We start from the raw sequence: 23,439 nt of genomic DNA on the forward strand, positions 1-23,439 counted from the left end.
GGATAATTTAGGAAATGAATAATAACTTAGAAACATTAAACACATTTTTGAGGGTTTCATCTTTCTCTCTAATTGGATTTTTTTTTTAAAAAAAAAAACAAGGGTTGTTTATATAGAACAAACTGCTTGCATCTTTCCCTTTTTCCTCTTTTATGCGGTGAAATGCTAGTGCGTGCTTAGCTGCTGGAGAGAGGCCATGTGAGGACAAAGCAAAGCCTAGGGCAGAGTCTTTCAACCTTGCCCATTCTTGGGGGTGGGGGGCCGTCCTGCACTTGGTAGGATGTTCAGGGCCATCCCTGGATTCTACCCAGTAAGTGCTGGAAGCAGCCCCTGCCCAGCTGCGATAATGGGTAGGGGTCGGCTGGCTGCCTCTGGGTGCGAACCGGTGGCCTCTCTTCCAAATTGCACGGAGTCCTTGTCACGTGCTGTGGTTAAGTCAAGTGACTGGTGTGGTATATCTGAAAGAATTTACAGAGGCAGTTGAATGGGAGGGCACGGCCCAAGAATGAAATGTAAAGTCAGAAAACCCAAAGCCGAATCCTTACGGGTAGGAGGCAGTGAGACAGGAGCTCGTCTGCCCTGCCCCAACGTCCCAGCCCCAGGCGTTGCTGAACACGGGAACATTTAGGAATTCAAAAACACCTCTTGGGGGAATGGCAGTTTTCCAAGCCAGGGGCTCACAGACCCATCTCTGCCCATGTGGTTGTCCCTCCTGAGTCCAAGGGGGCCCAGGATGGAGGCAAGTTCTCCAACATGTCACATCATCATCTCTAAGGGGCATGGTCAAAGCCACGGGAAAGGGAGGAATATGCTAGGCAGCGTTTTCCTTGGATAACAGTGACATTTATAGCACATTCCTTAACTGCAGAGGAACGACCTCAGGCTCTTGGTTGAGAAGCCTGGAATGTGGGGGTCTGCTTGCGTCCTCCCTGGAGCCCTTAAAAGGCCCCTGTCCTCTTCCTGTGTGGGGAGGGACTCCCTGAGGGAGGTGGGGGGCTTGACAAACAGGAGAGCAGGAGGGGGCAGGAGGAGATTGGAGAGGCACGGAGGAGCTGCACGTGCAAGGGAGAGGAGCTCTTGTGAGGAGGCACCGAGGAAGGAGTTTCAGGTCTTCCCTTATGAACTGCTCACCTGACTCAAAAGATGCTGCTTGGAGCTCCAGTGCATTTTACCTGGGGCTGGTGCAAAGAAGGGGGTATGGCCATACCAGCGAGGGGGTGGCCCCTTTAATGAAAGACTGGCCCAGGTGCTGTCAATATGGGGTTGAGGAGAGCGCCTCCCCCCGCCCCCCATTTTCTCCTGTAACACTTACCATCCTCTGACATGCTTTGGGAATCCTTCTCCCATTGGAATATAAGCCTTATGTCGGCTGGGATTTTTGATCATTGTGTTCACTGCGGGTTACTCAGTGCGTGGCACATCATTGGCACTTAATCATTTTTTTTGAAAAGGCATTCTCCTCCAAAACACAGGAAGAAGAGCTGTGCTACCCCCAGCTCACGTGACAATGAGTCACGCAACCTTTGGTAAGCTTACCGTAGGTAGGTAAGCTACCTAACCTCTCTGAGCCTTCTTTTTTCTCATCTGTTCAATGGAATGACTGAAAACACAGATCTCACAGGGGCGTTTTAAGGATCAGCACGGCCACTCTTCCTAACGCAAATCACTACTACTTTTACAACGTAATGCATCTGGAATGCTAGAGATACTGTTAGAAATTTCTGGGGGCCTCTGAAGCATTTCAGAGCCAAGGACTTGAAGGGAATGTCAAAGTAGGACACCACGTTCACTGGAGGACCGCCATCTACAGAATTCAACCTGGCCACCAGGGGGCGCTCACCATTGAGAGCCTGAGAAAACTCTGCCCTTTGACTCTATGGAAGCTTTCTGTCTCTCCTTGGGGCTTCATCAGCTCATTCTAGGGTTCACCTTCAGTTCAAGGAGTTTCCTGACTTAAAAATCTTACCTTTCAATTTGTCTTAATTCTTCATTAAACACTTCTGCCCTTCCTGGCTTTGCATGACCTGGCTTTTTCCATGGCCCCGCCCACCTTTGGATACTGACCTTTAGATCCTGCCCCTGGGGTTACTCCCCTTCATCATTTCCGATTCACGGAGTGTGAAGGCATTTGGGGCGTATTCCTATACAATGCGAACTATGTATATTTGAACTATATAGCCACTGACATCGTTAAAGAGTAAAAGTAGCTTCAAAGCAATACCGAGAGGATGGTATCTGCTGTGCAGGTTATCCCAGAGAAAGGTCCCGTCTGGTAAGCCGTACAAAATAACGTGGCTGCCGTTCGGCAGGTGGGAATGCAGGTACTCGAGAGTCTCCCTGACCTTGGAATAGAATTGCTCAGGAGTGGTCATTTCTGGGACTGGGTCAGTCTTCCTGTTGGGAAAAGAAATAGAAAATCTCAGTGGATGATAAGGATAAGTACATGCAAATACAAAATACCTGTCCCCTGAGGTCCCTCCCGCCCCACTCTGTGGTGGTTGTTGGTGCTATTTGAAAAAGATTTCTGGCTTCCTGATTCCCGTGTGCTTGGGTGGGCCATGTAACTGGTCTGACGCATGAGTTGTGAGAAGTGGCATGTGTTGTGTTTGGTGGTATAAGAGCCTCTAGAAAGCTCTTTTTCTTTGCCATGGATGTGGGCAACGTTCCGGACAGCAGTTACATCCTCAGTCCGAGCCCTGGCACGGAGCCACAATTTTTGATGGACATGTTGTGGGAGTGAGAAGTAACTGTTGCTTTATGCTCCTAAGACTTTTAGGGGCTGCTTGCTCCTGCAGCATAACCTCACATATCCTAACTGATAGGTACAGCGAGGGGAATTGAAGGAGTCTGCCTGTTATTTGTTGGGCACTTCAAGGTCTGCAACTTGGTCTTTAACACTTGCCCCCTCTATTACAGTGAGGGAAACTGGATGTCACTGAGAAATGAAGGTGCATGATGTGCCCACAGTATACCCTGCTGTTCAACACTGAACTTGAACTTCCTCGAGTTTCCTTGCTATTTCAGGCTCTCCCTGCGACGCCACCCGCCAGCGGGCAGTTCCGTTCCGCACCACGGCTCTTCTCTTCAGAGCAGTGCTTGTGCTGTATATGGAACGTTTGAAATTCACAATTACATTTTTCTCCTTGTTTCGTAAGAGTTAGTGAACACAGAAAAAGGATATTCTGTAAGTAGTTATAAGAACATCGGCCTAAAATCAAAGAATTTAAGATAAAGATGGAAATCACAAGTGAGCTGAAAGAAATGAAATTTTAGCTTCAATCAGGCATTTCTCAACTTAGGCTGGTTGACTCTTTTTCATTTGGTTTGGAATAAAACAAGATAAGGAATATGCAAATGTCTTCTAGAAATACATCATTGGAAGTTATATTTAAATTTCTTTCAAGTTATGTTTCAAAGGCAAAGTGTAAATAAGGATGCTAGAATACGTTTTGGCTTTAATATGTAAATCTATTATTGTTCTTTTTTTTTTTTTTTTACACTATCGACTTTTGTACACAGAATGCCCCCAGTTCGAATTAAGATACTAACCCGCATTAACCTGGGAACATAAATTCTCTAAGATTTTCATTTGCCCCTTAGGCTCTAAATCGCCTGAAATTAAACAGAATGAAACAATGCTATATGCTGTTTTCTATCTGAGTCCTTAAAATTCCAGCCTTGCCGAATGATGCTATAATGGGTTGAGTAGCATCGCTCAGAATGTGATCATTATGAGAAACAGGGTCTTTGCAGGTGTAATTAGTTAAGATGAGGTCCTATTGGATTAGGGTGGGCCTAAATCCAATGAACAGCGTCTTTGTAAGAAGAGGAGAAGACGCACAGCCACACGGGAAGAGGGCCACGTGAATATGGAGGCAGAGACTAGAGTTCTGTGGCTACAAGCCAAGAAATGGGAGGGCTGCTGGGAGCCCCGGGAAGCACGCAGAGGCAAGCAGGTATTTCCCCCTCTGCCCTTCAGGGGGAGCCAGGCTCTGCCAACGCCTTGAGTCCAGACTTCCAGCTTCCAGAGCTGTGAGGGGATACATTTCTCTTGTTTCCAGTCACCCAGTTTGCAGGACTTTGTTACTGCAACCCTTGGAACTTAGTAGGATTCCAAACCAGAAAAAGTAGGTCCATTACTCACAGCTTGAACCCAGGGCCTGAGCCACATGGGAAGAGGGGACAGAACAAAGCCCCCGGGGAGACCCACTGTCCTCTCTTTGAAAGGAGCTCCTAAACAGAGGGACCTTTCACAAATGTGTCAACATTCAAAGGAGACTTAACTCTTGACCTTGAAATTTTACTTTCAAGAAATTTTCCCATAATAAAATTTCCACAAATGTGCAAAAATGTACAATTAAATGTACATACAGATAACAAGATTGCTTGGAATAGTATAAACTGGGGAAAGTTACAAAGGCCGCCAACAGAGCTGTGGCCCACACACACTGACAGCTCTACAGCCGTTAAACAGAACGAAGGAACTCGAGAGGGGGGTGGCCGTGCAAGATTCTGAATGGACTAGATGCCCCGGAACTAACTGTTCACTTTAACATGCTTCATTTTACATTATGTGAGTTTCACCCCCGTAAAATAAAAAATATATATAAAAAGAATAAAATAATCTGTATTCATTAGCATGGAAAGACTGTTAAAAAGTATTGTTAAGTGAAAAAAACAAATGGTAGTGCAGTAAGCATAATGTTTCCTTTAATGAATATTAATAAATGTGTAAATTAGAATTTTCATAGGAAAAGTTGGCTGCAAAGAGACACTCCTAAGTTAAAGCTGGTTAAAAAGCTGTTTAGCTTGTTGCACCGTAGTAAGGATGGCAGGGCGTGATGATGGGAAAACGTTCACTTCCGAAGCCCCGTGTTCTTTGAACTTTTCACAACAGATGTTACTTTGTAATTAGATAAAAAATATAAATATAACAGATTGCCATACCATTTTCATTATCCTTTCTAAAGGATGAAAAACTGGACTCCATCTCAGCTTTAATGGGAGGGACAGAAAACATTATTTTATGTCATTTCCCCTATACCTATTTCAAAGAAAACCACTTCCTCAATTGCTGCTTTCCAGCTGACAAGGCTGAAGGGGAGCCCAGGGGCCGGCCTGTGACAGGCAGCATCCACCCACATGGAGGACGAGGCCGAGCAGGCCTGGCATGGCTGGGTAGCCCGTAGGAAGGTGGCTGCGGTGGGCGTTCGTGCTTCTAAACTGTGGGCTGGGTTGCTTGGGCTATCAGGAAGGAGGGAAAGAAGGGAGGAGGAAAGGAAGAGAGGAGGAAAGGAAGGGAGGAGGGGAGAGAGGGAGGGAGGGAAGGAGGGAAGGAATTTGTCCCACTTTAACAAATCCCAGCATGTATTGAATTGATTGGCCAAAAAGCCTGTTTTTTGTTTTTTTTTCTGTAAACTAAAAGACACATTTTTTATTTTCATGAATAACTTGATCGATTTGGATATTTTGAGTATGTCGGCTCTCTCCCTCCCCCGTGGTATAATGTTGATTTTTCTCAATTAATGTCTTGATTTGATCGCTATCAACTTCAGCTGGTCTTCCCGACTGTGGAGCTTCGTCCAGAGAGGAATCTCTAGCATGAAACTTGGCAAAACACTTGACGCTTTCAGTCAGCCACAGCACCTTCTCCATATACTGTACAAATTATCTTTTGCATTTCAGTTGCGTTGTTACCTTTCTTGAAATAATAAAGCATAATATGCTGAAAATGTGTATTTTTCTTCCATTGTCAATATTAAAATGGCTACGCAAAAATCCACCAATTGTGATAATTTTTTTTTTTTTAAACACACGCTGACAATGACCGTTGTCACAATACAATCCAACAAAGTTGTTTTGAATGAAGTTTAAGACGACAAAGCATTACTAGAGCCATGGTACGGAAAAAACCGAACGAACTTTCCGGCCAGCCCAGTAGAACAGAGTGCTAAATTCATGTTTGGTTACTTCAGGAAAAATTATACTACTTTATGAATACCAGTCTCCTTAACCTGCATAAGAAGCACTCACAGGATTTGAGAAGCAGTTGCTTCTACCTGCCGGGGGCAGAAGGCTGGCTGGGGCCTTGGCCTGATTTGTACACACCCAGAGGCTCTCGAAGCGCCCGGTTAGGGAAAGGGGTCCCGGCTGCCTCGCGAGTTTATCCAGACCAGCAGAGCCCGTCCAGAGGGACCGGTTTTACGTTCCTGGCATCCTTGGAGTGGGAGCGGGAGTGACATGAGAGTGGGTTGGGGGTCTGTGTCCTGTCCCCTGTCGCCAGGAAAGCCCCAGCATATCCTCTGGTGTCTTCTGCCTTCACACCTTCGTGTTTTTGTTGTTGTTTTTTTCTGTTGTTGATACAACAGCACCAGCACAAAGCAATTACGCTGAGTGAAGTCTCTTCGACCACGTAAAGGCAAGTAACATCGAGCAAGTCTCCCAGCCCCTGCTTAATGATGGTTGTGTGGTCAGAGGCTCGGCCTTGATGATAAACAAAGGATCTGAGCTAATTTGCACCCATGAAAAGGGCACCCCACAAATGGAGCAAGCGTGACCCCCAATGGCTGACTACTCAGGGAAATCACAGGGGAGCCTAGTGTGGCTAACGGGACGTCCTCCGGGTGTCCCTGCGCCAGCATGTGCACCTGCATAACTGAATTGACACACCTGGGCCAGTGAGATCGCCTAGTGTGCAGGGGCAAAAGGGTCTAAGTGACAGGCGGGGGGCCACCTATTCCGCATGTTGTAGAAGGTGCCTTGTGACTCTGCCCCTGAAAAGTTATCCGTGCCACTTTGGCCTGCCTACTCTTCCCTCTGGTGATTGTTAAGGGGGCTTAGTTGAGAATTTCAGAGACCGGAGTCCCAGTGGTTGGGAGAATACCTCCTAGGCCGAGTGGGCTGGGCTGAGGCTGTGTAACCCTTTCCAGCCCAGGTGTCCCGGCCCGTGTCAGGCCCACTGTGTCGCCCCACATTTGCCTGCCCACTTCAGCGTCCTGCGTCCCGCTCACACACCAGCAAGCTCAGGCCAGTGGCTCAGATGGCGCGGTGGGGGTTTTGCCACGTTCACAGAGGAGACCTCTGAGAACCAGCCTGGGGGACATGTTGCTCCCGCTGAGGGAGAAGAGGGAGGAGAAGTCGGTGCCCACCGCGGCGCTCTCATGGCCGCAGGGAACACACGGCAACCGGGACAGACAAGGAGCCTCGCCCGTGGGGCGGCTCAGGGCCCGTCTCTGCCCAGGGAGTCCTGTCTGACCATGCAGAGAGCATCCCCTGATGGGTGTGCAGGGCCGCGATCATGCCCTCCCTCGGCCGGGCCTTCCGGCCAGATTTCCCCTAGCCGGTGCCAGAGGGGGTGCTCCGTCAAGGAGGAAGGCGGGCTGCCCCCGGGGGGAGACACTTTCCAGAACCAGGGCTCCAGCCCCTGGAATGTACCGTGACCGAGTGCTCAGACCTCACTCGCACCCGCACGTGGGTTTCCAGGCCCCGCCCCCGAGAGAGCTGGCCCTTCCTTCAGGCCCGCCGATTGTCATCACATCTCTCGGGTCCCACCCAGGCCCCTCGGAGAGGCATCTTGACACAGACGGGAAGTGGGGGGGGGGCTTCGGTGCTCACACTACCCCATGCATAGAGTTGCTGGGTCGCCTAGGAGTGGGCGCGGCCTGGAACGTGCCAGCTGGGCGGGAAACCGCTCCCTTGGCCAGGATGGGGAAGGCTGGGAGCGAGAGCCTCTGAGCACAGCCCTGGTCACCGCCTGCGTGGCGGGCCTCTGCCACCTGATAGGGCGGAATGGATTGTCCCTGGGCGTGCAGGGGCCTTGGGCCGGCCCCTCACCTGCCTTCCTCTTCTCGCAGTGCTGACCAGCTAGCTGCCCGGGGAGGGGGAGAGGTGGACTCCGAAACATTGTCCTTGCAGGGAAAAGTGCTCGAAGGCGGGGGCACACAGGCAACCTGTGTGGGGTGGCCTGGCTCTCTCTGTTAAGTAAAAAACGTACCATTTATAATTTCTAGGTTCCCTGTGAAAAAGGGAACCCTGGCGACTCATGTGGCTCGCGCTGGCCGCGTTTATACTTTCATTCCGTTTCTAGCAATTGCAGCGCTCCCCTCGGTGCTGCGGCGTGGGGATGTTGGGAAGTCGTTGCCATCCCCCTTTATGGTTCGAGGGCCTTAAGGCCACTCCCTTTCCCCACTGCTGGCCCTGCTACTGCAGGCTCTGCCGCTGGAGCTCTCTCCCATTCGCCCTGCTTCCAGGCATTTCTCTCCTCCATCACTCACATTCTATAGCTGTTGTGGGCAGTGATCGGAAAAGCTCTGCAGAGCTGGGTTAGCTCAGCCCAAACTGAGTAGAGCTGCAATGAGAAACGTAGGTTCGCCTGTATTGCCTTTTTTTCTTGAATTCCAGACATGAAAAGCTGTCTTCCCATCATGACCTTCATTCACCTAGCAAGAGTCCACGGAGGAACTGCATGAGTTGAGAGGCTGAGAAAGAAGCACGTGACTGCGTGATGTCAGGAAGAGCAAGCCGGCATCATCGTCAGCCCAGGAAAGGAAAAGGCCAGGCGAGTATCCCCGGACTTGTTCCAGGATGGACTTTTTATGCAACTCGTTGCTGGCGTGAGCGTCTTATGAAGTCACTTTGCTCATTTTGGGTTATCCACGCCACCTTGACGTGCTGGCAGATGGGGCGGTGTAGCTGCCATCTGTCTTTATTTTTCTAACCCCTCCACAGGACGTGGCAAAGTGGGCACCGCAGGCACATCCCACGCTGCCAGCTCCATTCCTTTACCCAAATGCTTGCTGCTTCTCTGCCCAGAGCCCAGCGGGGGGTTGGGGGAAAGCTGGCGCGCTTCTCTGGCTGATCGCTGCCTGCCCTTGGCTCTTTGGAAAAGGCAAAGTGGGTCTGGCTGGAAGGGCCTCTGGGTAAAGCAGATTCTGCTGAAAAAGGACCATTTCAGGGCTTTGGGTCTTGGCATCGAAGCCTCTTTCTGCAGGTGTCCTGCACTCAGTGTAACTAGTGTGCCCTCTGTCCCCTCCAGCGGACCGTGATTCAGAGGCTGGAGGGCGCCGGCTGATTCGACCACAGGTTTGCTCTGTTTTGTGACGGGGCTGGAGGCTGGGGCCTCTCCTTCCAGAGGGAGCTTGAGGTCAGGGACGGTGGCCTCTTTGCCAGTGCATCCCAGAGCCGGCACGTCGCAGGCCCTCAATGCTCACTTTTAAAAGGGAACGCATAAAGGAAAGCGATCAAGGCCAGCGCGGGCTGTAGGAAGGAGTGCAGAAGTTCATCGGAGAACCTCGTTCGGCTCTCCGCTTGGCCGCTCAGTGTTCAAGGGCAGGCTAAGCAAGTTCCTTTACCTTGCAGAACCTCAGTTTCCTCATCTGTGAAATGGGGACAATCACACTTGCCTCTTGGGGCTGCTGTGGGGGTGAGTTGATAAGGCGAGTGGTGTGGCTCTGGGCTCACGGCAGGTTTAGGGGCTGTTTGCTCTTTACTGGCGAGTCTCAGGTGATTTGTCGCAGAGGTTGAGACTTGGGGGTCCCCAGTATGTAGCCTGGGAAGAACTGGGGTTCTGGGGAGAGTGGCACACTAGCTTAGGGGTGCCAAGGCAGGGTGTGGGACATGAGCATTTCTGGGTCACAGCCTGATATCTCCTGCCCTGAATTCACTGTGCTGAGTAGGTCTACACCTCCCTCACTGCAGGAGTTCTAGGCTCCCGTGGAGGTGTCCAGGAGGGCAGGCACTTTGACAACGCTGTGCTGTGAAGGACAGGAAAGGGGTCCCGTGAGCAGGGACCCCTGTCCCCAGCACTACGTAGGGTGGAGCCCAGCTCTGCCATTCATCAGTTAGGCTGGCAGGTCATGTGACCTCTTTGGCTTTACTTCACTGTTTTTCTAAAATGGAGATCTGATGTCACTTTTTTTTTTCCTTTTTGGCCATGATCACAGGACAGATGGTTTTCATACATGTAGCGTATTCTTAGGGGGACACACAGATTTTGAGAAGCCTTCCACACTGTTGTGAGGGGAATGAAATCATTCACCATTTTAAAATCACTACTGATATTAGCAGGTTAGCAAAACTACTTTCGTCTATGGGCCATAGGTGTATATAGGATTGGCTGTGAAGTAGGTGTAGTTTCTTTGCAAACACTCGAAGTCTATGGTGTCTCTACCACAGGAGCATGTATGTGAGAAAATGAGAAAGAATGCTGTTCTTAGGGGGTCGCGGTGACTCTGCTTTAAAGAAGTCGCGATTCTCAGTCTTGGATTCTTGGCTGGCAGAAGCGTATTTCTTAGGATGTAAGTCAGAGCTGCTCTGACACACCCATTTGTTGTGAATCCGAGCAAAGACTTAATGGATCAGATGTTTTTTAAAACGGTCTTTTAGCCTTATAAGTTGGTTCTGCTAATTTCACATGTGTCTGGGACTGAGGAAGATAGAGAGATTTAATTCAACAGCAGGCTGGTGGAGTGGAGTGGAGTGGAGAAAACGGGGAACCCAGAGGTAAAGGATTTTCAAAACTGTCTCCCTTAATAACTCACCCGTTGCAGACATCGTTTCCAATCATGGCGTATATGACGATGGCTGGCTGGTCCCACAGTGGGTGCCTAGACAAACTGAGAAGCCACAGATGGAATCTGAATGTCAAACCCTTGGAAACCTAGCTTTGTAACAACATCACAGGCTGGGCCTGTGAAAGAGTCTTTGAATGACCGCTCTCTGGGGAACTTTTTGCTCTTTTTCTTTCATTTTAGTCATCATCATTCCCACTTCTCCCTTTCTTCTCTATAATCTTCAGTCTACGTCCTGTGAGGGAAAGACCCCATAAATGTATAGGATTGAAGAGTGGAATGAAGTCCAGCGGGGAGACACGCTACCATTTCCTAGCATCTTTCACAGCCTTTATTGTCAATACACACAGGGGAGTTATCTGGGTTACTTATGTCCAGATTCATACGACATCCTGTGGGCCTGCAGTCAACTTTGTCAAATCAAGGGTTCCCCGAGGTTTCCATTCTGGGCACCCAGAGCCTTGCTTCTGAATTTGAGGCCCAACATGCACCCCAAATTATTTTCTCATTCTTCAACAGGAATACAAAACAATGCTTTTTGTCTTTTTCAGATACTTTGGCCAGATCTAAGTTTCCCCCACTTTGTAGGTGTTTTTATGACCCTTCTTGAAGGACATATGCAAATTAACACTGCCAATGCTCACTGACCCCAGAAGGGGTAATGCCCCAGGGCTCCCAGGGTGGCTAACAAGCTACAAACGCGCAGCGCAGGTGATGACAGGGTGACAACAGAGTTTTCACTCACTTTTAGAAATGGGAAGCTCAATTTAAAAATAACTTCTCATGGACCTCTTCCACTTACCTTTTTATAACTGTCTGCAGGTTTTGGGAAGATGCACCTGAATAATGAAAGTTAAGAAAATAATTAACGTTAGCGAGTTCCGCTCAGCACAGTGAGCAGGAGGGTCTGGCTGTCTGAGGCCGTGGGAGGAGCATTGTTGTGCAGTCAGGGGTCACCCACACCCTCGTGCTGATGGGAATGGCTTCACCCTGGAACCCTCCTCCGTGGGTTTTATGTTTATGGGGCATTACATTAACATCTCTCCAAGTCTTTGGATGTACAGGTCTCAAGGCATTTCCTAACATGAATGAGTAAACTTGCTGGTGGGTGTAAGAAAAAGGTATATATATCTATCACCAGAGAGAGAAACTACCCAAAAGTTTAAGGAATGCATTGAGGGATGAGAGGAACAGTAAAGGGGATTCTTTGAGAAGCACGGATCTCCCCAGGGAGCCCCAGTGACGTGCCGGCTGGTATCCCTGCTCCCTCCTGGGGCCCCTCCTGCTGGCTGGGCCGTGCCGGGTTCAGACTGTAGAGCTGATGTGTTATTTCAGCTCCTGCGATGACGTGTAGGACTGTCCTCCCCCCATCCCTGTTACCACCTGTAATGCACGTCTTATAGGAAAGTCATAGTTAGTGAGTACCCATGTAATTGTAGACCCTCTGTTAAGCACTTTATATTATTTGTTCATTGAGGCCTTGGCACCACTGTGTGAGGTAGGCACATTAGCAGCCCCACTTTACAGATGAGAAAACTGGGGCTCACTTAAGTGGCTTGCCTAAAGCCACGCAACTAACGATTCGAAGAGCTGCCGTTCAAACCCTGCCCCTCCGGCCTGCCAGCCTGAGCGTGGCTCCCTGGGGGACTCTGCTTCTACAGGGTTGGGGTCGAGAAGGAGTAAACCCAAGTGGGTATTTTTTTGTCCCTTGGAGGCTGGTGTGCAGTAATAAGGGAGTAATCTTCAGGTGGGAGGTGTAACTCAAGGGACAAGGAAGATTGCTCTGTACCTTCCAGGCTTGGAAGGTGGGGGCACGTGCATTCTATGACAGAACCAGGGTGTATTGTCACAGACCCGCATGGGAAGGAGGGCAGTGCGCAGCTGCGGAGAGTGCGCTGGCCCTTGTTCCTGGGAAGCTGTGTGACCATGTGGTGACCGTCTCTTTATCACATGCACCTGGGAGCAAGGTCACGGGCAGTGTTGACGTTCTCTTGGCTGTTCAGGAGGGTTAGTACATTAAATGGACATTGCTTTCTTTTTTTTTTTAAATTTTTTTCTTTATTGTGGTAAATCTCCAACACACAAGCTTGACTATTTTAACTATTTTTTAAGGGGACAGGTCAGTGGCATTAAGTACGGTCATACTGGTGTGCAGCCATCCCCACCGTCCCTCTCCGGAACTTTCCCATCATCCCACACTGAGGCTTCGCACCCGTTAGACAATAACTCCCCGTTCGCCTCTCCTCTGATAACACCATGCTCTTTCCCGTCTCTATGAGATTAACTATTCTAGGTACCTCCTACAGGCGCAGTCATATAATATTTGTCTTTTTGTGTCTGGCTTATTTCAATTAGCCTAATGTCTTCAAAGTTCATCTATTTGGAGCATGTGTCCTTTTGAAGGTTGACTACTAATCCATTGTGTGGAGAGACCGCATTTTGTTTGTCCATTGATCTATCGATGGGCATTTGGGTTGTTCCTACCTTCTGGCCGTGGTAAATAACACTGCATGACCCCGCTTTCAATTCCTTTAGGTATACGCCTATGAATTGCTGGACCACATGGTGATGCTGTGTTTAATCTTTCCGAGGAGCCGCCATACTGCCTTTATTTCCTTTGTGTAGTGAGGCAGGGTGTTACTCGATATGCACGTAAACATACAAGTTCAGAGCGGTCAGCTCCTCTCACATGCATGTGTCCACCCACCCTCTCCATCTATTTGTTGAGTAAGCCCCCGCCACGTGCCTGGCAGAGCAGGGAGCTGGCAGGTGTGTGGACACAGCCTCCGCCCCCGAGCTGTAGCGTCTATGGGTAGACACATAGCTGAGTCCCGGTGCGAGGGGTAATGCCGATCCAACCCCAGTGCCTGACAAGAGGAAAACCCAATGGGCTTCGGCCTTCTATCTCTGCTCTGAGAAGGTGCCAAACTGAGTCCTAAATGTAGAGATTCAAAGTATTTCTGGGTGTTAGATTGCTCCCTGCTGTTCTCAGGAGTAAAGAGGCAGAGGGTGGCCACCGCGCGCTGGCACGTACTTGCGATGGCTCTTCATCTCGTCAGCTGGGCCCTTCACTCAGTTTCGGCCGCAAGATCACACTTCCCATTTTCAGTAAGATAATAAATCAAGAGGTGTTTCATTCTCACTCTTCGATTTGTGTCTTAATGAGAAATGAAAACTAATGAAAGCTCAAGGACCAGGTCAGGCCAATAATTTTCCTCATTACCCAGAGGACAGCTGGGAATTTGAGGTGCAGCTCACCCACAGAGCTTGAGGAAAGGAAAATAAAAATCTGTCATGGCACGCTGCATGCTCAGCCCCTTCCCCGGTCCACACCACTCACATTCCTTCACTGCTCGGGGCAAGGACGGTGGCCAGTGGCACCAGTCGCGGTGGATTTAAAAATAGCAGTCACACACATCCACTGGAGGAGAGAAGACATGTCTTCTCTTCTTTACTCAAACGTCTGTTTTTTTTTCTGGCGGATATTTATAATAGGACACCATATTTTCTTTGCTCCAAAACCATTGCTCCTTCCAGGATTTCCATTTCCTCTTAGAAAGTTTAATGTTCTGAGATCATGTCATTAGTTTCTGTAATTCTTACTTCACTTTCTCTTCTTAATCTCCCTTCTCTGTGGCCCTGCTATCGTTTTGCCAGACCTGTCAACCTCTCTGTCTCGCCCCCTCCCAATCTCTATTGTCTTTCTCCTCCTGCATGTAGACTTCTCAGCTGCCAGTTTTGCCTTGGCTGCTGCTACCATCAAAGAAAATCTGCCCGGATGCAATTGGCCTGAGAAGATGTCAGCAGGAAAGGTAGCTCCTAGTCTGTGGGAGGGACCAAACCAGGTGAGCCTTTGAAGAACTGGCACTACCCTTAAGAGGGTCCTACTCTGGTCTCTACAATTATAGTTCAGAGACAAGGAAAAGGTTTGACTATGAAACAGGGGTCTTTAATTTATTTGTCAAGGTGGTTCAAAGAGAATTACCTGTCCCTAATTAAAGAAAGAAGGAGGTCTTTATGAGCCATCAATGTCTGAATGACACCTGAAAGGAGCTCGTTCTGTTCTTTTTAAATAAGGCGTCATGAGTTACAAGAAGAGAAGAGGGTTTCCTGTAATCTCAGTGTTGCTTGTCCTTCCATAAATAAATTTTGGCTTATGTCCCCAGTGCTGGACTGGTGCTGCCCACAATTCCAAGCACTCCATGGCCTGTGCCAAGGCAGCTGGGGGGACACGTTTAATGGTCTTCTAAGTGAGCCCATAACTTCTGCGCCTGGTCCAGAGCAGGTGCTCAGTCTCAAACTCTTCATGGAAAGACATGGGGTACATTTAAATATAAGTGTAATAAGTCTTCATGAATTAAGGAATTCATTAATTTGGTTACATTTATTAAGTATTTACTATTTGTCAGGCATTGTAATAGATACTTGGGGACGTATCAGTAAAAAGAAAGAGATATAGTCCTCTTTCTTAGGAAGCTTATAGTTATTAAACGAATAACAAACATAAAGTGTTAGGGATTCAGAGATGTCCTCAAGAAGCAGTATTAAGCTGAGCACTAAGGGAAAAGTTGGTGTTTCCTTTCCTTAACCCCCAGGGTAAGAACTTGTTCATTAATTTCCAATAAAATGCTTGCTGCCTTTTACATACGACTCTAGTTTAATGCCATCCCTGTTAGAGCCATCTGAATAGGGCAAGGGCAGACCCAGGTTTTGAGATCTGAAGCTTCGGTAATTCGGGGGACCGTCTTTAAGGAAAAGAACATAACACATGGAAATGAGGCCTGACCCAAAGGAAAGCCAGAGCAAAAAGAGACAAGGTCTTAACCAATTGCGGCTAAATATCTTGGGCATTTTCCACATGATAACACTGTGAGTCTTGCATTTTCATGTCGGTAGGCAATCACCCTGGTTAGGTGCCGGGGGCAAGTTCTAACCGGTTAGGTGCAGGTAGTAAGGTCTAACCGGTTAGGTGCAGGGGCGAGTTGTAACTGGCCTCCTGTGAGGTCATGATTGTAATGTCAGGCCCAGTTTTGAAGCCTTTGTAAGGTTATTTGCATTTGTCTCATGTCTGTGCTGTTGAGTGGCCAGCCTGGGACCTGGGCAGGGGTCAGTGTCTACCCTCAGTTCTCCAAGTTGCTGATGGGCTATCCAGGGTCAGCTCTACGCATGTGCAGCTCAGGAGAGAAGCTGAGGAGTTTATAAACAACCCTAAGGGGCTGCTTCCCCAGCTGCCCCTCCATGGCCTCCCCGGTCCCTTCTGGCTCCCTGTGCTTCCCTCTCTGGTCCTAAAGCCCCAGCTTTCATTCCCTCACTCTGCTGGGCACGTCCCACAAGTTCACGCTCGGTAGGACCGAGCCATGGGAGGACGGAGTGAGAAAATCAGCAATAGGGTTCGCTTGCTGCACCCTCTTGGGACCGCAGCTCTCCCAACTGGAGAGGCGGTCCCCCATCCTCCCGAAGGGTAGGCACCTGCCAGTCCCCACCGGTGTCACTGTCATTGCCAGGAGACCCCGTCCTGTCCCGGGAGTGAGAACTGGAGGGTTTCTTCTGATGCGATGTCTTTGTGCCACTGTCTATGCCTTGAGCCCAGGTCGGGAGAGAGCAGAGGACAACACAGTGCCTACCGACCTCACTCCTGACTCTGGTTTTTTCTTCGGCCCCCTGCTGCTGTTTACTTGCCAGCGTCCTCCAATACCTGCTCTTTACATTCTGCCCCGGCTTTATAGCTGCAGCCCGGACAGGGCCAGGTGTGTGGGCTCCACTGTGCCCGGAGCCAGGAGCCTGAATGCATTAGAGAGCGCACAAAAAGTTTGGGGAAAATGTGGTGTCATGCATTGACCTAAAATAAACCTAATATCGTTACTTAACTGTAATTGGATTTAAAGTAATGCAGACTTTGCTTATATTCTCAAAATTTAGGAAGCATTTAGAAGAGCATGCTTTGTAGAATCCATTTTAAAAAATCCGCCATGAGAAATTTAAATGCCTTCTTTTCCCTAAAAATATTTGCTTGCAGCAAGTAGAAACATTCAGACTAATGGGTTGACCTTGAGCTCAAAATAGTGGGCACATAATAATTATTTGTTGTGGCACTTTCTGATGATGTTTCTACTGCTGTAAATGCTTTTGAATTCGTGTGTGTCGCTCTGAATTTCTGTGACAAACCCGATAAATGATTCTCCCAAACATATGTTTTTAAAAGAATGAAATAGCTTCCCAGAGTGTCACCTCCTGCACCTCCTACTCTCAAAGCCCGACGTAGCTTCACAAGTATCCTGCGGCCACGCCAAAATTCTCTCTGCCTCTTCCCCAAAGATTATTTTGCCCTTGGAGCCTCTATGCACTGAGTCACTGTCTCCCTGTGCTTCCTGGATTTTGATTTTTTTTTTTTTTTATGTAGGGCTCTTTGCTCAAACGTACCTTCTCTGTGGCATTTTCCACCCCTTCCCCGGCAGAAGTAAAAGCCTCTCGCTTCCGGGCACCTCAATCTATCTCTATTTTACTGTCACTTCATAGAACCATAAATGTTTCCTTATTTGTCTCTCTTTTCCATTTAGTTATGATGTCCGTGAAGGCAGGGACTTTGTCTTGTTTACCTGTCTCTAGTACCTATGGCAATATTGTAGGAGAGACAGAGGGAATGGGTGGAGGCAAAGTCAAGTGCAAAGTGAGAGGGAGGGAAATAGAAAGAGAAGACCAGAGGCACAAGGCATGTACCATGATGCTTTGGGGCAGATTAAAACCAGCAAATTTATTTAAGTTCCTTGCTGGACCAGAGCCTCCAGGAAGGGCTGTATAGATAAATTCTAAAAATAGGAATAATACCCTCTAATAAAAGTAGGGAAGCGCATTTGTCTATGAGAAATGTGTCAAATTGCAATGGTTCTCTTTCAAAAGTTTCTAATAGAATTAAACATTGCATCTTAAAGATGTATTTGGTCTCTAGGAGAAATTATAAGTTTTCACGCATGTGGGTGCTCACACGTGCAGGCGTTGAGTGTATCTGTAAGCAGCTGTCTTTGAGATCGAGCAGCTGAAGCAACTCTCCGTTCTTCGTATCTATGCACTTCCGGTTAGCCCCCTCCTCCCCGCTCTCCCAGGAAGTGGGTGAGCATGCAGGTGCACAGAGAGGGGCATCTTCGCAGGGTATGGATGGAAGATAGGGCCCCAGAAAGACCGTGCCCGGCAGCACCTTTGACTTGCTGAAAACAGAACAACCCCAAACAGGTGTGTTTGCACCACGGTTTTGCTAAACTTGGCAAAAACAAAATGAGGAAAGGCTGCCCCTGAACAAGACAGACCTTCTGTTCCAAGCTTCTGAGGTCCTGCTTGGGACGCGCAGAGACCCAGGTGCAGCCCACGCGCCCATCAGAGCGCCGCCCCCACCCCAGCCCCCCAGGCCCCAGCACAGGCCTGTCATTCGGGGGCTGGGGGTTGCTTGTTTTTTTAAAGCGGCCAAATCTTGTTTAGTTTGGAAGTAAATGCCTTGCAAGTTTTTCTCTATTTATAAATACATACTGGAAACCACTTTAACATTTGTTTTTCTCCTACCCTTTATTTTAAATGAAGTGTAATCTTGCTAATAGTGGCTTTTACCTAACACGGAGACACCCAGGTTGGCAAAGGATTATTGTGTGTGCTTTTCTTCTCTTCAAAGGTTAAATGTAACTCCCGAGAGTCATTTAGATTGAAAACAAAAAGAGTGTGTTGGGTTGAGAAGCCCCTACTACGTGCAGCAGACGCCGGGCTCCCTGCTGGGAAGACAAATATGGCTCCCACATGGCTCAATGTGAGACCTGGAGCCACGGGAGCCACGCCTACAATAGGTAGCTCAGCTACCAGCCCAGGGAAGTGCAATGGGAGAGGGGGGCAGAGGGCTGGGGCCTCTGCTGGGTGCTGATGAGGGGGACGGGCCGCGGGGAAGGGCTAGGCCAGGCCAGAGGGGCTGCAGGAAGCTCATACGCATGGCAGAGCCTGCAGCCCCAAGGCCCTGTGCGGAGGTCCCCAAGAGTGGAACTCGCAGCAGGGGTGAGGGGCTGGGTTCGGGGTCCACGTTTGCCAGGCCATAATCCTGTTCTTGTCTTCTTCCTTCAGCCTCACACAGGGCTGTCCCGGTCGCCCACTCCCCAGGGGGCCCCTTGCCCTGGCTCCCCTCTGTCAGCCTCAGACCTGCCAGCCACCTGCGTCTGTCGCGGCCCACCCCGCCTCGCCCAGCTTGTCGCCCCAGAGGGAGCCCCGTCTTTCTGCACGTTCTCCGCATTGGGCAGCTCCTTCCCCTGCCCTTACCTGCCCGCCTGCCACTCTGCCCGGCCCTGGCCGCCCCTCTCTCTGCCCTCCAACTCTGGGAACCTCAGGCCTTCCTATCACAGGCCTGTGCCTTTTCAATTTATTGTGTTCAAGTCTACTTGTTTTTAAAAACTATTTCCATCGAAAAAGTACTGATTTTAAGAAGTGCTGAGTGACTAGGAGGACAGGTGGGGGTGGAGCTAGCAATGAAGAGTGATACCTGGGCAGCACCGTGTTCTCCCCCTTTGCCCTCGTGACAGCCCCCTACAGTTCAGGGAGGGACTGTCAGTATCCCCGCTGTGCCAAGGGGGCCCATCTGGGCCTTGTGGTGAGTTCCACCATGTCGTGACGTAGTCGGAGGAACTGGCTCTGTTGAGGGTAGGGCAAGCTAGCAAGGCTGGGTCTGTCCCCCGAACCCTGCCACCCCACTGCATTTGGGGGGCAGCCTCTCCCCGATCAGGATGAGTGAAGAGGGCCCCTGGGGGCTGGTGTGTTGCCTAGGCAACCCAGAATGAGATGCTGGGGTCACCTTTGGCAACCGTGCTCATCGAACCATGATCTCCGGTTGATAGATGCAGAAACAGGCCAGAGAAATTGAACGATTTGTCCAAGTCACACACCAATCCCAAGGCCCAAACTCAAAACCAGGCTGTTATTTATACTTTTGGGGAAGGAGAAGGTTTTATGAATCTACAGGACAGGGAGAAGGACCTCTGGTCTCTAGTTTCTGGGCCTCCCTTGGCTGTTCTGTGAGGGGCTGGTTTTGCCCCTCCCCCTGAACCACCTGGCTGCCTATCCCCCCCCCCACCACTTTGGTGCTTTGGAAGCTGTAAGAAGCGCTCCCCTGCTGATAGTAAATACTGAGCAGGGCCTTGCTGGGCCTAGGGCCCATGCCAGGGAATTGGTGCCCAAATTAAAGGTCACTTCAATATTTACATATTAAAATGTTTTATAATCACTGGCAGTGGTTCGTGGTAGAGCTATCTATAGACATTTCTGAGATCTCGTGCCTAAACCTCAAGGCAAGAATCAAGAGCTGTTTCTTTAATTCTGACTATACAGTTTTTAAGAAATGCTTTAATATTCCATTCTACTCTTCCTTCCCTCTCTCCTCTTTTTTGCTGGTTCTGAAAAATAATTATAGGCATAAATATGCTGAATGTAGAAGGCTGGCTTTTCCTATATCTAATAAAAACCTTGAGGAGTAATCGAAATTGCTTGGTGCAGGTAGTCAGGTTACATGCTGCATGATATCAAAAGAAAATAGAGAGGAGAAGCCACAGCTCTAGGAAGAGCAGCTGGAGAATAAAACCAGATCATTAAATAATGAATAACTAGGAGTAACTTAAGAAATAAGTCCTCGAACAAAAATAGTCCAGCATCACCTCAAAGAAGTTATACCAGACAAAGTCTACATTCTCTGCACTTTGAGGGACTGCAAATTTAAAGGCAGAAAGGAAAGCATCTCTCCTGACCTCCGGCATCTGTTCCGCAGACAGACGTCTGACGGAAGCCCCCGGTTTCGATCTCATCGTGACGTGTGTGTGTTTTCAGGGCTGGGAGCTCCAACCATCTCCTTTCCCCCATTTCACCTCCACCATCTGAGTGTCGAAGGACGGCTGTGCCGCTCCAGGTTGTACCGAGTGCTCTTTGCAGCGCCTCGGATGGTCTTTGGATTTAACAAAAGATCACTGTATCCATTGTGGGTAGCAAGCGGTGTTGCGTTGACATGTCTGGGTGTGGCATCCAGTGCGCACGGGACCTGCATTTTGGGCGGGACCCTATTGCTCATTTTCAGCCCTAACCCGAAATGGGACCTTGGGCAGGCTCTTGACCCTTCCTAGACTTGGCTTCTTGCTAGGGACCTTTAAAAGGTTATTTCTATATAAAAATAAAATCCTTGGGAAAAAGACAAGTTAAAAAAGCACAATCACTCATAATTTGTCAAACATAATGATTGTGGTATATTTTCTACCCGTCTTATATACTGCTGTTTTGCTCTTTTATTTTCAAACATGTAGTAGAAATCAAGTATATTATCCCATTTTACATCCTGGTGTTGCTTTTGGCAGGGTTTGGCCTTTCTAAACAAAAACAGATGACCTTTTAACCGTCATTTTGTAGAGCCGCATAGTATTCCATGCAGGTGCTTTTGCTGTCTGTATTTTACAGCCTAGCTGGACAGGGAGCTTTTGACAGCTTTGGGACTGTTTAAATATCTCATTAAAGGAAAACAGAAAATGCAACAAGGGGCCGGTAGTCACTCTGTGTCTGTGATGAGTCCCAGCCAGGTTCGATGACACCGTTTCAGGAGACTGGTTGTTGGTTGTGTCCACGGGCAGAGAGGCGAGGCCGATCTCTCTCTGTGGACTGTCTCGCACTGTCGACCCGTGACTGTGTTATTGTTGCTGGTGTCTGAGCGGAGTGAGACAACCTGGATACAGAGTCCAGCTCTCACGTCTTTACTATCTCTGCATTCCCGGTCTCTCCAAGCCTCTGTTTTCTCAATGGTAACAGTAGGGAGATCATTATAATTCCTAGTTCCGAGAAATATATTTAAAAAAATTTAATACCAGGTTGAGTACTGCAATCAATGCGTGCCTTTTAATTTTTTCTCCCTCAGCACTCCCCAGGCTATTACAGTCAGCGGTGTTCTTGAACTGAAGAAATATAATAATACTTGCCTTACTGTTTGTTGAAAGGATTACCTGAAATATTATACATAAAGTGTTCTTAGCACTTGGTAAGAGAACATTGTGTATCAACTATTATTTCATTAGTAAAAATACCATGTGCTTCCTCGAAGAGAACATTTATTCTGGGTGGAATATAATGAGAAATTACTTGTAGGTTATATATTTAGTTAAAAGTTGTACTGTTTGAAAAATTCCTTAACACTGTTAATCGGAGAAGGCACAGGGATGGCAAATAAGTTTCACCTGATGTGCCAGGTCTGCTCTGTGGATGACGACCGTCAGTTGTGCTGAGAACTGCAGAGGCGGAATCTGGGTGTAGCCAATGAGAGCACCAAGGCTGGTTAGTGAGATCCTCCCCTGGCACTAGGGCTCTACCATCTCTGCATTATGGGGTCACAAGACATTACCTGGCAGTTTGTTAGGCACTAGCCAGGCCTTGGTCTATCAACAAGGAGATTCACCGTGGCTTGCAGCAAGGGACTGAACGTGGGTCCAAGGTGGGAGGCGAGAGCCATGCAGGTGAGAAGGGAGCCCGGAAGACACAGGTGTCCTGGGAAACGTGGGAAGCCAACGGAGACCTGCAAGTTTCCACATCGTTCTGAAGACACCTTCCTTTCCTTAATGGCTTTGGGGATGTGTGCCACAAACACTAAGCTATTTTTTCTTTGAACTCCCACCCCAGTTGAAATGTGGGAGACTTGGCACCAGAGGGAAGGGTAGAGTGTTTGCAATGACCTTGATTTTGCTTAGTTCTTGTTGTACTGATGCTCCCTTAGGTCTTGCCTCCTGACCCTTAGATCAAATGCCCTGCACTTTGACCTTTCTAGGCCGTTGCTGGATGACTGACCTGCCCCTTCACCTGTGTTTTGGCTGCTCCTTGTTCTCATTCTTTTTTGCTGTGGGGAAAAGGCTCTAAACCCAGGGCCCTTCTACCAAGAAGGGAGGCTGTTTGTTTTATCCCGTGGTCCTTGATATCTAATCCTCAGCTTTTGTGGTACTTAGGAAACAAAGTCAGTCATTCAAGGCACATAGGTGAAGGCTTAAGTGGAAGGCTACATACCATTTTTTGAAAGATTCTGGTAGTCCCTGTGGTTGCAGCGGTTTCTTTTCCATAAATGAAGGTAGAGAGAGTTTTCTTTGATTCTGAAACAAATATATATGTGTATACTTAATGTTGGGACATTCACATGATGAAGTTCAAACAAACATAATAAAACTCATGTGTTATATTATTTAAACATGTTTTTATTGTGACTTTTACAAATGTGGTGAAAATGAACTCAGAAAATCAAATCTCTGCAGGCGTGTTTTCTCTAAACTGTCACTATGTGAGTTGTTACAAGAAACAGTCCTATAAACTGGTTGCACGGATGTGGTGTGGAAATATACATCATTTCCCTTCTCCCTCCCTTCCTTTCTCCTGTTCTCCTTCCCTCCCTCCCTTCCTTTTAATCCTCAACTGAGGATCAGCTTACTTATTTTAGAGACAGGAGAAGGAAGGGAGAGGGAGAGAGAAAGAAACATCAATGTGAAAGAAAAACATGGATCTGTTGCCTCTTGACGCATGTACCCCACCCGGGGACTGACCCAACAACCCGGGTATGTGATCTGACTGGGAATTGAACCTGTGACGTTTTGGTTTGCTGAATGACACTCTAACCAATTAGCCTCAATGGCCAGGGACATACTTTTTCTTTTCATGCAGACCTCCTGAGTCATCCCTTTTTAACCTTTTTAACAAAAGCTGCTGTAAGTCTCTTGAACTTACATAGGTCAACTTTACCACCTCTGCATTTTGAAAATGACCATGTTCCCTTTCTTCTCTCAGTTGCTGTGAAGCTGTGGCAGATACTCTTGTTCTTCAGAGCCATGTTTCCCCTTGGTCCATT

The 23,439-nt window shown here is 48.4% G+C and overlaps 1 protein-coding gene across 1 annotated transcript in view; it reads right to left on the reverse strand.

Moving 5' to 3' along the window:
* Positions 1–23,439, reverse strand: part of AOAH (acyloxyacyl hydrolase) — a 122,277-nt gene that overhangs the window by 16,387 nt on the left and 82,451 nt on the right. Inside the window, exons 13-16 of the mRNA XM_054571357.1 lie at positions 22,611–22,693; positions 11,371–11,407; positions 10,539–10,613; positions 2,222–2,394 (exon numbers count right to left, since the gene is read on the reverse strand). Of these exons, the coding sequence (XP_054427332.1) occupies positions 2,222–2,394; positions 10,539–10,613; positions 11,371–11,407; positions 22,611–22,693 (368 nt within the window). The remainder of the gene's footprint in view (positions 1–2,221; positions 2,395–10,538; positions 10,614–11,370; positions 11,408–22,610; positions 22,694–23,439) is intronic.

The sequence above is a fragment of the Pteronotus mesoamericanus genome, unplaced genomic scaffold (assembly GCF_021234165.1).
Source record: "Pteronotus mesoamericanus isolate MK-2021 breed Mesoamerican mustached bat unplaced genomic scaffold, CSHL_Meso_final contig_220, whole genome shotgun sequence".
Taxonomy (NCBI): Eukaryota; Metazoa; Chordata; class Mammalia; order Chiroptera; family Mormoopidae; genus Pteronotus; species Pteronotus mesoamericanus.